The 13,722-nt window shown below is 43.6% G+C and overlaps 1 protein-coding gene across 1 annotated transcript; it reads left to right on the top strand.

The window, feature by feature from the left end:
* Positions 1–772: 772 nt before the first annotated feature.
* LOC120644494 (DNA-directed RNA polymerase II subunit RPB1-like) lies at positions 773–9,429 on the top strand. The gene is made up of 14 exons (XM_039921122.1): positions 773–945; positions 2,142–2,405; positions 2,957–3,250; positions 3,335–3,493; positions 3,607–3,777; positions 3,924–4,144; positions 4,228–4,369; positions 4,466–4,801; positions 4,885–5,171; positions 5,281–5,539; positions 5,656–8,705; positions 8,829–8,900; positions 9,000–9,059; positions 9,148–9,429. The coding sequence occupies exons 1-14, from the start codon at positions 862–864 to the stop codon at positions 9,179–9,181; spliced, it is 5,433 nt and encodes a 1,810-aa protein (XP_039777056.1). The 5' UTR covers positions 773–861; the 3' UTR covers positions 9,182–9,429.
* The last annotated feature ends 4,293 nt before the right edge of the window (positions 9,430–13,722 follow it).

Here is a 13,722-nt window from a genome sequence, read left to right as displayed (position 1 = left end):
CTTTAATATTTTCTTAAACCTAACCCAATAATCTACCAACTCTATGTCCACAGTTCATTGTTTTTTAGAATTGGAATTTGAGGTTCATCATTCAGTTAACCTTCACATAGATCTCAGCACCTGAAACACACCGATAGATGGGGGATATTAGGAGTCACATGTGACTAGGAGTCGAGGTGTTACACAATCATATTTTCAAAACTGTATATTCAAATCAAAATTCGACTGCACCATTGTATTCCTTGCGATGAAATCTTCCTACCAACATTAAATTTCGATGATTTCTTGTGCGGAATATTTCGGTCAGACGCGTGACTTCTTACATTTCCGCCAATAGACTAATTCAAAATGCTAAGATCAGGTGGAAAATTTCACATTTGAATTTAAGATGATGGAAAAGAATTATTTCTGTTACCGGCCCATCAGTCACTTAGACGTCAAAAGCCGGCCCACAACCCCAATCCTGAGAGCCCTCCCCTTCCCGCTTGAATCCCTCCTCAATCCCGCTCAGCCCCATCACGCCCGTCCCTTCCCCATCCAACAGGCCACGACCCTCCCCAAAGGCGGTTTCCCTCCCACCCCGTCCAATTTCCCTGCACGCAGTCCACGAGAACCACGCCTCCCCGCACCGCCTTTACCCCGTGCACCGCCCCCACGGGTCCACGGGGCCCGCAGAAACTCCCGCCGGCTCCGCTATCCCCCCGCGGCGCCCGCCAGGCCTATAAATATAGCCCACCCCCCTCCCGTTCCCAGAAAGCGCTCCCCCTCCCTTTCTTTTCCCCATCGCAAACCAATCTGCTCGGGGTCCGGGCTGCCGCCGCCGCCGCCGCGCGCGTGTGGGGGAGGGAGGAGGAGGTGGGGATGGACGAGCGGTTCCCTTACTCGCCGGCCGAGACGGCCAAGGTGGAGCTCGTGCAGTTCGGCGTGCTCAGCCCCGACGAGATCGTAATGCCCCCTCGCTCGCTCGCTCGCCCCCCTTCTCTGCTTGAAATCGCTGTTCGAATTCGAGCGGGCTGGGTGGTTCGGGGGGATTGCGGGTGGGCTCGTGGGTGGTTCGTAGCTCGCGTGCTGCTGCGATGAGCTTGGATTTGGTGGGAGGAGTCTAATTGGACGTTTTGGATGTAATCTGCGAGGGGTTTGAGCTTGACGGCTGCTTGTTTGGTCGAGTTGGTGCTCTGCTAGATTTGAGTAACTCAGAACGTGTGCAACTGAACGACCTCGGGTGCCCTAAAAATCTAACCAAAACTGAATTGAAAAATGCTGTACTGTTTCTGTAACTGCAGATTTGTTGTTTTGGTTTGAACTGTTTTGCACTTGTCCGGAGGGTGGAGTTCGAACCTGCACTTGTATTCTGTACTACGAAATCCAATAGAACAACTCTGTATGGCGAAATTGAACCAACTTGAGAATGTACTATCAGTGAAATGGGAGGTTGCGCTTGGTTTTACAGTTTCTGTGCTACGAAATCCAATAGAACAACTCTGTAAGGTGAAATTGAACCAACTTAAGAATGTACTATCAGTGAAATGGGAGGTTGCGCTTGGTTTTACTGTTTCATGCCCGTCCTATTTGGGCAGGTTGAGAAGTGCTGTGCAATTGCTGTAACTGAGGAGGTTTATATGGTTTGGTTTGAAGTGATCTGCACTTAGCATAGATGGTGGAGTTGGAACTTCACTTATACTGTGAAATTCAATAGAACTTGTACTCTGTGCTGCAGAATGTAACCAATTTGAGAGAAAAATTGCACTGTCGTGGCTTGTTATTGGAGTAAACTTTGGTTTTGTGCCTTCCTGTTTGTGCATATCTGTATATGGGTAGAGTTATGAAGCAGACCATCTAGAATGAATTTGAAAAGTTTAATTGCAACTGAAAATCTGAACCGGAAAGTAAGGAAAATGGTATATTCGACTATAACTGCTCCAGTACAGCTGAAACGCAACATTAATGTTACATAATGATGATTAAGTGCCACTGATGATGGGTTTAGCTGTTTCCCTCATTAGGCTCCACTAAAGTTGAGTTTGATAGTTGCCTTATTAGGCTCAGCTTCAATAGAAGAAATGTTGGCGCATTTGCATTGCCTGGACAAATTCAAGGGGCGTTTTGTAACGGTGAATTTACATCTCTGTGTGTCTTTGCAGAGGCAAATGTCGGTGGCGCAAATAGAATCTGCAGAGATTATGGAGAAGGGGAAGCTGAAAACCGGTGGGCTTAGTGACCCTCGGATGGGGACTGTCGATCGAAAAATCAAGTGCGAGACATGCATGGCTGGGATGGCAGAGTGCCCAGGCCACTTTGGTCACCTTGAACTCGCCAAGCCGATGTTCCACATTGGCTTTATCAAGACTGTACTTTCTATCATGCGCTGTGTCTGCTTCAACTGCTCCAAGATCCTCGCTGATGAGGTATCCCTTGGTTTTACGCAGGATGTGTGTTTTCTTTTCAACCGAATATACTGAGAGGAGTCCTGAATTTAATGAGGCACACTGAGCTCACAAGAGCCTTCTGTATCATGATCATGACATTAATGAATCAAATTAACTTTTTTTTAGTACCTCATTAAGCTCTGTTCAGGGTCCGCTCTTGTCACAGTAGGCGTGTCTAACAAAATAAACTGTAGACAGTGTGATGCTGAACGCAGACTGACATTGTTTTAGCTGTAATCTATGATCCATGTTAAGATACATCTACGAGCAGACTACCCTATGATCTAATATAAGACTCATGCAAAGCTTGGAAAAAGACTATTCATATATTTTGCATTCGTGATATTACCCACCCTAGCCACACAATACCTGGTATTTTGCATAAAAAAATCTGAATAAAAATCTTCTGATTATGAGCCAACTCTGGAGCTTTTCACATAGTTCTTGTGTAGCCGTTGTACATGTTTAGCCACACTGCATTCTCATCATGTTTTTTAACATGTTATTTGACATGGATGCTCATGTCACAGGATAATAACAAGTTCAAGCAGGCTCTGAAAATCAGGAACCCAAAGAATAGGTTGAGGAGAATATATGATGCTTGCAAGAGCAAAAAGTTCTGTGGCGGGGATGACCCTTGTACTCCGGAGCAGAAAGATACTGATGAGCCTGTAAAGAAAAGAGGTTGCTGTGGTGCTATGCAGCCAAATATTACAGTTGACGGTATGAAGATGGTTGTCGAGTTCAAGGCACCAAAGAAAAATGACGATAAAGAGAAATCCTCTGAGCAAGTGGAAAGAAAGCAGAGTCTCTCTGCTGAGAGGGTATATATAACCAGTCAATTCAACAAGTTGTTCTAAGAAAGTTACTGCAATAATTTGTTTTTCTTACATGTCTTGTTTTACCAGGTCCTTGACGTTCTCAAGCGCATAAGTGATGAGGACTGTCTTCTGTTGGGCCTGAATCCCAAATTTGCCCGTCCAGATTGGATGATACTCCAGGTTCTTCCAATTCCTCCACCCCCTGTTAGGCCATCTGTCATGATGGGAACTTCTTCCAGAAGTGAGGTGAGCTTAATACCACTAATTATTTTGTGTCCAGCGATAAAGTGCATGGATGGATGGCAATTTCACCTTTGCAGCTCACTATTATTTTTCTTGGCCTTTCATCGGCTTCTTAGTTCTTACAGGATGATTTGACTCATCAATTAGCTATGATAATTCGTTACAATGAGAACTTGAGAAGGCAAGAGCGAAACGGAGCTCCAGCTCACATTATAACAGAGTTTGCTCAATTGTTGCAATTTCACATTGCTACATACTTTGATAATGACCTTCCTGGGCAACCCAGGGTGAGTTATCTAATTTTTTTTTTCTTCATGTTATTATTTATTAAATCAAATTCTCAGTTTTTGCAATATCACATTTCATGTTACTTTAATATCATACTAACTTATCATTTTCTCTTTCCCTTCGCCCCACACCCCCAAATGATCAGGCCACACAACGTTCTGGAAGGCCTATTAAATCAATTTGCAGCAGGCTGAAAGCAAAAGAAGGCCGGGTTAGAGGAAACTTGATGGGGAAACGAGTTGATTTCTCAGCCCGCACTGTTATCACACCAGATCCAAATATTAACATTGATGAATTAGGTGTGCCATGGAGCATTGCTTTGAACCTGACATATCCAGAAACTGTCACTCCATATAACATTGAGAGGTAAACCACTTTACTGTTATTGAGACATGTTACATAAATGCTGTATTTTGCTGACCACTTGCAATGAAATCCACTGACCTCAGGTTAAAAGAACTCGTGCAATATGGGCCTCACGCTCCCCCAGGGAAGACAGGTGCAAAGTACATTATTAGGGAAGATGGTCAGAGGCTTGATCTTCGTTATGTGAAGAAAAGCAGCGACCTGCATTTGGAGCTTGGTTACAAGGTGAGCACTGACTTCATTGTAATTTTAGCACTGATTCTTTTATTAAATAATCCCATCCAAATGTTTTCTTTACCATTTCTGTGCTTGATCACCCAGGTGGAGAGGCACCTCAATGATGGAGATTTTGTTCTTTTCAATCGGCAACCAAGTCTACACAAAATGTCTATCATGGGGCATCGTATCAAAATTATGCCCTACTCAACTTTCCGGTTGAACTTGTCCGTAACTTCACCATACAATGCTGATTTTGATGGTGATGAAATGAATATGCATGTTCCCCAGTCGTTTGAGACCAGAGCTGAAGTTCTAGAGTTGATGATGGTGCCAAAATGTATTGTGTCTCCACAATCAAATAGGCCTGTGATGGGTATTGTCCAGGACACGCTGCTTGGATGTCGCAAAATCACTAAAAGGGACACTCTCATTGATAAGGTTAATAAGGATAAACTCTGCTTACCATTCCATCAATATTTCCTTTTAAGTTTCATTGTTCAATATTGTGAAATTCTTTCCAGGATGTATTTATGAACATCTTGATGTGGTGGGAAGACTTTGATGGAAAGATCCCTGCTCCTGCCATTCTAAAACCAAGGCCTATTTGGACTGGGAAACAAGTTTTAAGCCTCATTATCCCCAAGAAAATAAATTTGATAAGGTTTTCTTCCTGGCATTCCGAAAAAGAAACAAGATTCATTACTCCTGGTGATACTGTGGTCAGGATAGAGAAGGGAGAGCTCCTATCTGGTACACTTTGCAAAAAGACTCTGGGAACTGGCGCTGGAAGTCTGATTCATGTTATTTGGTAATTATGGTTCATTTAAATTTTTCATTCAGAAGTTGCATGGTTTAGTATTTCCTCATCTGTTTGTTTATATATATACTAAGCAACTTTAATTTCAATTTCTTTGCAGGGAAGAGGTTGGTCCAGATGCTGCACGCAAGTTCTTAGGTCATACACAGTGGCTTGTCAACTACTGGCTTCTTCAAACTGGTTTCAGTATTGGAATAGGAGATACAATTGCAGATGCAGCCACCATGGAGAAGATTAATCAGACAATTTCCAAAGCTAAGAATGATGTGAAGGAGCTTATTAAACAAGCACATGACAAGCAATTGGAAGCGGAGGCAGGACGCACAATGATGGAGTCGTTTGAAAATAAAGTAAACCAGGTAGTTGTTTGCCTCCTTGACCTTGAGTATGTATTGCTTCTTATTTTATGGGTCTTTCAATCAAAAAAGAGCATTATCCATCTCAGTTCAGTTGTTAACTTTTCTTTCCTTTCCAGGTTCTCAACAAGGCTCGTGATGATGCTGGAAGCAGTGCTCAAAATAGTTTATCTGAAAGCAACAATTTGAAGGCTATGGTCACTGCAGGCTCAAAGGGCAGTTTCATTAACATTTCGCAAATGGCTGCTTGTGTTGGACAGCAGAATGTTGAGGGCAAGCGAATCCCATTTGGTTTCAGTGGTCGAACATTGCCACATTTTACAAAAGATGACTATGGTCCTGAAAGTCGTGGATTTGTGGAGAACTCTTACCTTCGGGGTTTGACACCTCAAGAATTTTTCTTTCATGCTATAGGTGGTAGGGAAGGTCTGATTGATACGGCCGTGAAGACTTCTGAGACTGGTTATATCCAACGCAGGCTTGTCAAAGCTATGGAAGACATCATGGTGAAATATGATGGTACCGTAAGAAATTCCTTGGGAGATGTCATCCAGTTCCTATACGGGGAAGATGGCATGGATGCTGTTTGGATTGAAGAACAGAAGTTGGACTCCTTGCAGATGAAAAAGGATGAGTTTGATAATTCCTTCCGCTATGAACTGGATGATGAGAACTGGAAGCCTAACTACCTGCTGCCTGTCCATGTTGATGATTTGAAGACAATCATTGAATTCAGGAATGTGTTAGAGGCAGAGGTTCAGAAGCTAGAAATTGACCGGTTCCAGCTTGGGACTGAGATTGCTACAAATGGTGCTAATACATGGCCTATGCCTGTCAATCTCAAGCGGCTTATCTGGAATGCCCAGAAGACATTCAAGATTGACACCAGAACATGTTCGGACATGCACCCGATGGAAATTGTGGAAGCCATAGATAAGCTGCAAGAAAGACTTAAAGTTGTGCATGGTGATGATGCTATGAGCATTGAGGCACAGAAGAATGCAACTTTGTTCTTTAATATTCATCTCCGTGCTACATTTGCTAGCAAGAGGGTCCTGAACGAATACAGGCTTACAAGGGAAGCATTTGAATGGATTATTGATGAGATTGTGTCCAGATTTTCACAGTCTTTGGTGGCCCCTGGTGAAATGATTGGATGTGTTGCTGCACAGTCCATTGGGGAACCAGCTACTCAAATGACTCTCAATACCTTCCATTATGCTGGTGTTAGTGCCAAGAATGTTACTCTTGGAGTTCCCAGGCTGAGAGAGATCATTAATGTTGCCAAGAAGATAAAAACACCATCGTTGTCTGTTTATCTAAAGCCTGAGGTGAACAAGAAGAAAGAATTGGCTAAGAATGTCCAATGTGCGTTGGAGTACACTACACTGCGCAGTGTGACCCATGCTACTGAGATTTGGTATGATCCTGATCCTACGGGGACCATCATTGAAGAGGATGTGGAATTTGTCCAGTCCTATTATGAAATGCCTGATGAGGATATCGACCCGGATAAGATTTCTCCTTGGCTGCTGCGTATTGAGCTTGATCGTGAGATGATGGTTGATAAGAATTTGAGCATGGCTGATATCGCTGAGAAGATCAACAGCGAGTTTGATGATGACTTATCATGCATATTTAGCGATGATAATGCAGATAAGCTTATCCTTCGTCTGCGCATCGCAAATGATGAAGCTTTGAATGGAGATATGAAAGACGAGTCTGCGGATGATGATGTCTTCCTCAAGAAGATAGAGAGTAACATGCTGACAGAGATGGCTCTTCAAGGCATTCCGGATATTCACAAGGTGTTCATCAAAGAAGTTAAGATTAATAAATTTGATGAAAATGGTGGTTTCAAACCAGTTCAAGAAGTGATGCTTGATACGGATGGTGTCAATCTCTTAGCTGTCATGTGCCACGAGGACGTTGATTCCACAAGAACAACAAGTAACCATTTGATTGAAGTGATTGAGGTTCTTGGAATTGAGGCTGTCCGTCGGGCCCTCTTGGATGAACTTCGGGTGGTCATATCTTTTGATGGATCCTATGTAAACTATAGGCATCTGGCCATTCTTTGCGATACAATGACATATAGAGGTCATCTGATGGCAATTACAAGGCATGGTATCAATCGCAATGACACAGGACCTCTAATGAGATGTTCTTTTGAAGAGACTGTGGATATCTTGCTTGATGCTGCTGCGTATTCTGAATCTGACTACCTGAAAGGTGTCACAGAGAACATTATGCTTGGCCAGCTTGCTCCTATTGGTACTGGAGGCTTCACACTATTTCTGAATGACCAGATGCTGAAACAGGTCATTGAACTTCAACTCCCAAGCTATTTGGAAGGTGACTTTAGCATGACACCAGCACCACCCCTCTCTGGAACACCATATCCTGATGGAATGATGTTGCCAAGTTATCTGATGAGTCCGGACTTCAGGGCTTCCCCCATTGATACAAATGCTTCTTTCTCGCCATATGTCAGGCATATGTCATTATCACCTGTCCCTTCACAAGGTTATTCTCAATGCTCAGGAGGATACAATCCAAGTCCTAGCTCAGAAGACAGTTACAACCCCATTTCTCCATCGTACACTCCTGTATCACCAATTTATACTCCTATTTCTCAAGCATACACTCCTGCATCACTGCTTAATGCTCCTACTTCAACATCATATAGTTCAGCAAGTCCAATTTACACCCCAACGAGCCCAGTTTACTCACAGATTCCTTCATACTCACCCACAACTCCAATTTACAATCCTGTATCTCCTAGTTATAGTCCTACATCAAGCTATAATCCTGCTTCTCCAAATTACAGTCCCACTTCGCCAGTTTATAGTCCAACCATGGCAACATATAGCCCTACATCTCCTGTATACAGCCCCACAGTGCCTTCATATAGCCGAACATCACCATTGTATAGCCCTACTTCTCCATCATACAGCCCTTCATCGCCCTCATACAGCCCAGCATCACCTACGTACAGCCCTACATCGCCTGGTTACAGCCCGACCTCACCAAATTACAGCCCAACATCGCCAAACTACTGCCCAACTTCACCAAGCTATAATCCTTCATCTGCCAAATATTCTCTGAGCACTTACTCTCCAAGCAACCCAAGAATGACTCCAGACAGCAAGATTTCTCCAGACTACAGGTACTGAATGTTTCAGAGAGCTTCAGACTTATCTTTCGAAACTGATAATACCCATGCTTCCTTTGTTGATCTGTGTTCATATATGTATGTTTTGATTGCTTCTATCACTGTTTTCCATTTCAGCCCAACTTCACCCACATACTCACCGATTTCACCAACCTATTCACTATCAAGTCCGTCATACAACCCCAGCAGGTAAGCCCCAATTCAGGTTTCATCATCTGGCTCCATTTTAGTCGTATGTTCCTTTCTTGGAAGTTGTGGGTTTTCTAACGCATTGCTTGACTTATGCAGCCCAATTGACAACTCTGGAGGACCTAGTCCAGATTACAGTCCAACTTCTCCAAATTACAGGTAATCTAACACAGCATTAGGAATATATCACCTGCCTGTCCTGAAAGACATCATTAGTCGCATTTCTGAATTAATTCCCACTGTGAAGCCCTAGTAGAAGCGACTCCACTGCGTCGGACTAGTCTCCAGTTTCACTCTCCAAGCTGACTGAGAGCACTTGTGAAGCGGCGAGAAAAGGTTGTTGATGGCTGCAGAGGAAGAATGGAATCCATCGCCCTACAGTTTTGTTTCTTTCTGATTCTGTACAGTTAATGACTGAGCGATATAGACGAACGGCAGAAACCAACATGGGGGTCCTGGTTCTCGAACTCTTGAAACTATTGTAGATGGCCAAATGGTGTCTTGCAGGAATTCCAAGATTGTAGTCACTGAACCTGACTAGGAGGAAATTGTGCCCTTTGTGGGAGTCGCATAAAGAAATGCGTCTGAAATTCATTTGCAAATATCTATTGCTTATGCCCTGCTTTGCTACCATTGTAGTTTTCGATACCATAACGAAAAACAATAAAATCTGTGGAACTTCCTGGTGATACAAATACATGTATACTGTTCCTGGATTCATGAATTCAATGTGGAAGTAGTACACAGAAACACTGGGGAGAATAGTACACAGAAACACCGGGGAGAATTGCAATTGCTTTTCCAAGGTGAAGTTGGATGTAGTTTAGTATATTTCAGTTTCCACCATGTGATTGGGAGACTTGCGACATAAATTTGTTTTTGCCAGATTGAAGCTGTAAAATTTGATGGAACACCTCTGCAATGTATGTTTATTGGACGCTGTACATTACGAAAAGTGATTTGTTTGCCTGCTATATATCATAATATTCAGATGTGAATCTGCTTTTATGCTTCCTTTTTTTTACAAGGATTAAGTGGAGAAATGTCTGATATATGAGACATCAACAAACATATTCTGGTGATAGAGTATTGGAGCAGGAAACTAGGACCAAGAAGGCTCTTGAGAAAAAGTTTGATAAGCAAATTATGCAAATGAACTGTTTGATACAACATAACTCTGCTTTGGCCCTGATAATTTTCCATTTTTCCTCTTGGAAAATTCCAGGACATTTTTTTCTCCTATAACATGGTTTGCTGTGCATATCTGCAATTTATTGCTATGCTAAATAGGGCCGAAATGGTACAACACATCATTCAGAATTTTGATGCAGAGTTACAAATTACACAAACACATCTAATTTTTTCAGAACATCCACTGGCACTGCTCCCCGCAAACTGCATCATCTCGTCTGGTTGGAGCAGTTTGAACAAATTAATTTTTTTCTTTGAACTCCAGTAATATTATTGCTTGCCGAAAATGAAGGACACATCTGGAAGATCAAACGTAACCCCAGCAAACCAATGGCGCTGCACCGCTGCTAGAGTTGGACAGCAATGCTGGATGAGCCCATGCTGATCAGGCCTACCTTGTGTAAAATTACACTCAAATTCGCCGAACTTGTTTCGACTTTTATGGATCTGAGCATGCCGTGCCCTTTCGTGAAGTCGAGCGCGCGCGCGCGTGTGTATGAGTATTTGCGACTTCTGAACTTGTAGGACACGTGGACAGGACTTTGAATGTAGTTGCAGCATTGCCTCAAATTGAGTGTACTCTGTATTCTGAGCCTAAATTTGATTGCCATTTGTCAAAATGAAAAAAAGCTCCAAAAGAAGAATCCCGAGTGTCACGGGAAACAGCTCCTTTTGTACAGACTACAGAGCCGTTGCATTGCTTCATTCCTGTGAGCTCATTGTTCGCGGTGATTCGAGTGCTGTTCGCCGAGTGGTTCCCCACTCAGCATGTTTCTTTGGTCTGTCTTTCATTCCCAAATTTGGAGAATCCATGGACGACAGCGTCCAAATGCAAAAACAATTCGCGTGATTCAACATCAGATCAATCGCAAACCACTAGAATTTCTCGAGCCAATTGACAATTTCCAAAAGAATTGGATCCAAAAGACCGGGCCAGAACTTTACAAAAAAAAACTCCATTACATATACATGAGCCTCGTTTGAACAAGGATTAAAAAAAACTCCATTACATATACATGAGCTTCGTTTGGACCAAAACATTAAAAAAAAAAACTCGAGCCCGCCGCTCGAGTTTGACCGGCCGGGAAGCGGCGACTTGTCACCCATACAAAAATCGAGCCCACAAGCCAAATTGGTTCCCCAAAATGCAAAGCAAGCTCGCCTGAACGGAATCAAATGCTACGCTGTAAATTGAAGGGGGTCGAGTTGGAATCAATCTTGCCCTTTCCTTTTTTTTCCTATCCTTTCGTGTGCATGTAGATGAGATGAGGAGGGGAAAACAGATAATCGAGGAGGAAGAAATCGACCTCTGCATCCCTGTTCAGATCCTCATTGGGGTGTCGTCTTGTCTCTTGATTCGAGATCCAGAGCATAGCACCAAACAGATCTGGCGACTGGCGTTTGCGTCTCTGATCGAGCGAGCTGTCGCCCACCTGCTACCGTTGCTGCAGCTCGTGCGCGCAGAGGATGCTCCAGGAGCAGCAGCCTGCCGCGGCCGCCATGGCGTTCGTTCGCTGCTAAGAAGCACAAGGTATGAAGCCTTGTGATGTGATTTTGTTTCCTTTCAATGATTTGGTTGAGTTGATTTGGGAATTCTGTGCATTTTCTCTCTTTTCTTAGATGATTACAAGTTCCTCTCTTCGTCTCAATGGAATTCTCAACCTGCTAGCTTTCTCCATATATGAAGCTAGACAGCAATGCATGCAAGCTTGAATGCCATGTTAAGCTAGTTCCAATTGTTCCTTTAATTTCACCGGTGATGATGAAGCATTGGGGACAAAATGTTCTCGGTTCACAGCACAGAAGAGTTGACTGAACCGGATTTATATATTCACCACCTTGTAAGATGGGTGATCTACTCTAGCAATCCAAGCAACCAAACAATCGCATTTAGCTATCAAAGGCTCGAGCTAGTCTGGCTAAGTCTCTAGCCAGGCTAGGCCTAAGCTAACAAATCAAACACACACCCATGATCACGAAATGGAGAGCATCAATGGGCTCATCAGTCGCATGGATAAGTGACGTCACACCAGATACTATTCCTAATCCCTCCTACTCCTAGAACGCACGTCCAAACCCAGTTCCTTACTCCTCCTTTTCTTTGGCATTTTGTCTCAAGGCTTGCAAGCATTGAGAATAGGAAGAAGACAAGGAGAGCAGCTACATCATATATCACATATTTTCAGCCAAGGAGGTTTTGGTGTGTAATAGAAGGAATATGAGGTTGGTGTATCCGTGTATGCAGTGCATTTAATTTCCTCGATATTAATTAACCTTGACAGAGATCATATCAAGATCTTGTTGTACCAAAGATCTCACCACTCAGGTGATTTAATTAGTAGCTTGGTTGGTGCGGCTTCTCAGTGAGGAGCGCACCGTATCGGGCTCGAACCCGGGCCCTTGCACGCTGGGGTGTGGCCGTTTTTTCATTTTTATATTTTTTAAAAATAAAAATTTCAAAAATATATGTCCGTTTTGAAATATTTCAAAAATATCCTCCGGTCGCCCCTCCATAGGGCAACAGGGTCTAAGTGTAATTTTTTTCTTCAAATTTGCAACTATGTCCCTAGAAAAAAAAGAAAGCCTGTCGCCCCCCACGGGCGACAGGGGGGCCTGTCGCCCCCCCTCGGGCGACCGCTGGGCCCGGCCCACAGGCGCGGCAGGGGGGCCTGTTGCCCCCCCCCCCCCCCCCCGCGGGCGACAGGGGGGGCCTGTCCCCCCCCAAACAGGCGGCCGGGGTAACCCCCTATATAAGGTCGAACCCCTCCTTCCCTCCTCATTTGAGCCCGAAAATTCCACCAAAAATTCAGAAAAATCCAGACTCATTGCGGTATGTGCAGAGTCTGCATTGCAGCCAGGAGTATTTGTTTCACCTTACTTCAGCAAGGAAGCAGCTGTATCCACCTGGGGACATGAGGTATACGGGATTGGAATTGTGGGGCCTTTTACTCAGGATAATGAGAATAAGATGTTTATTCCTGATCCAGCCACTAAGAAAGGCAAAGGCCGCCGTCAGACACGTCGTATCCGGAATGGTATGGACGAGTCAGAAGCAAGCAAGGCACAAAAGCGTTGCAGCCAATGTGGAGCATTGGGTTACAACTACAAGAAGTGTCCTCAGAATGCACTTCACGATGCTGCTGATGTCGGTCCTTCCGGAAATCCCAGAGATGGAGCACCTCCTACGTTCAGACGAGCATCAACGAGAATTGCTCGTGGAAGACATTCGGTGTCATGATCCACAATTATATTTCATTATTTGTAATATGTAGTAATGAAATATTGCAGGTATGTAATGAAATATTATTGTTACTATGTGTCCAGTTTGTATGAAACATATATGTACCTATGTGTTCTCATATATTTTTGAAAATGCAAGTATGGAGATGGACTCCTTACTAGACCCAGTTATCGACTCGAGCCACAGGTCTTACTTTGCAGCTGTTGAGCACCGAGCCCTAGAGGTGCTACGTCCTCGTCCACCCAGGGAGGCGATCTCTATACACCACGATTGGTGTGACAGGTATGTAATGAAATATTATTGTTTATCACTTATGTATTCGTTGGAATTCCTTTATTTAGACAATTTTGTTTATTGCAGGTTACGTGAGGCCGGTCTACTGACTCTGAG

Source organism: Panicum virgatum, chromosome 8K (assembly GCF_016808335.1).
Source record: "Panicum virgatum strain AP13 chromosome 8K, P.virgatum_v5, whole genome shotgun sequence".
NCBI lineage: Eukaryota > Viridiplantae > Streptophyta > Magnoliopsida > Poales > Poaceae > Panicum > Panicum virgatum.
This window is presented reverse-complemented; position numbering and strand designations above follow the sequence as displayed.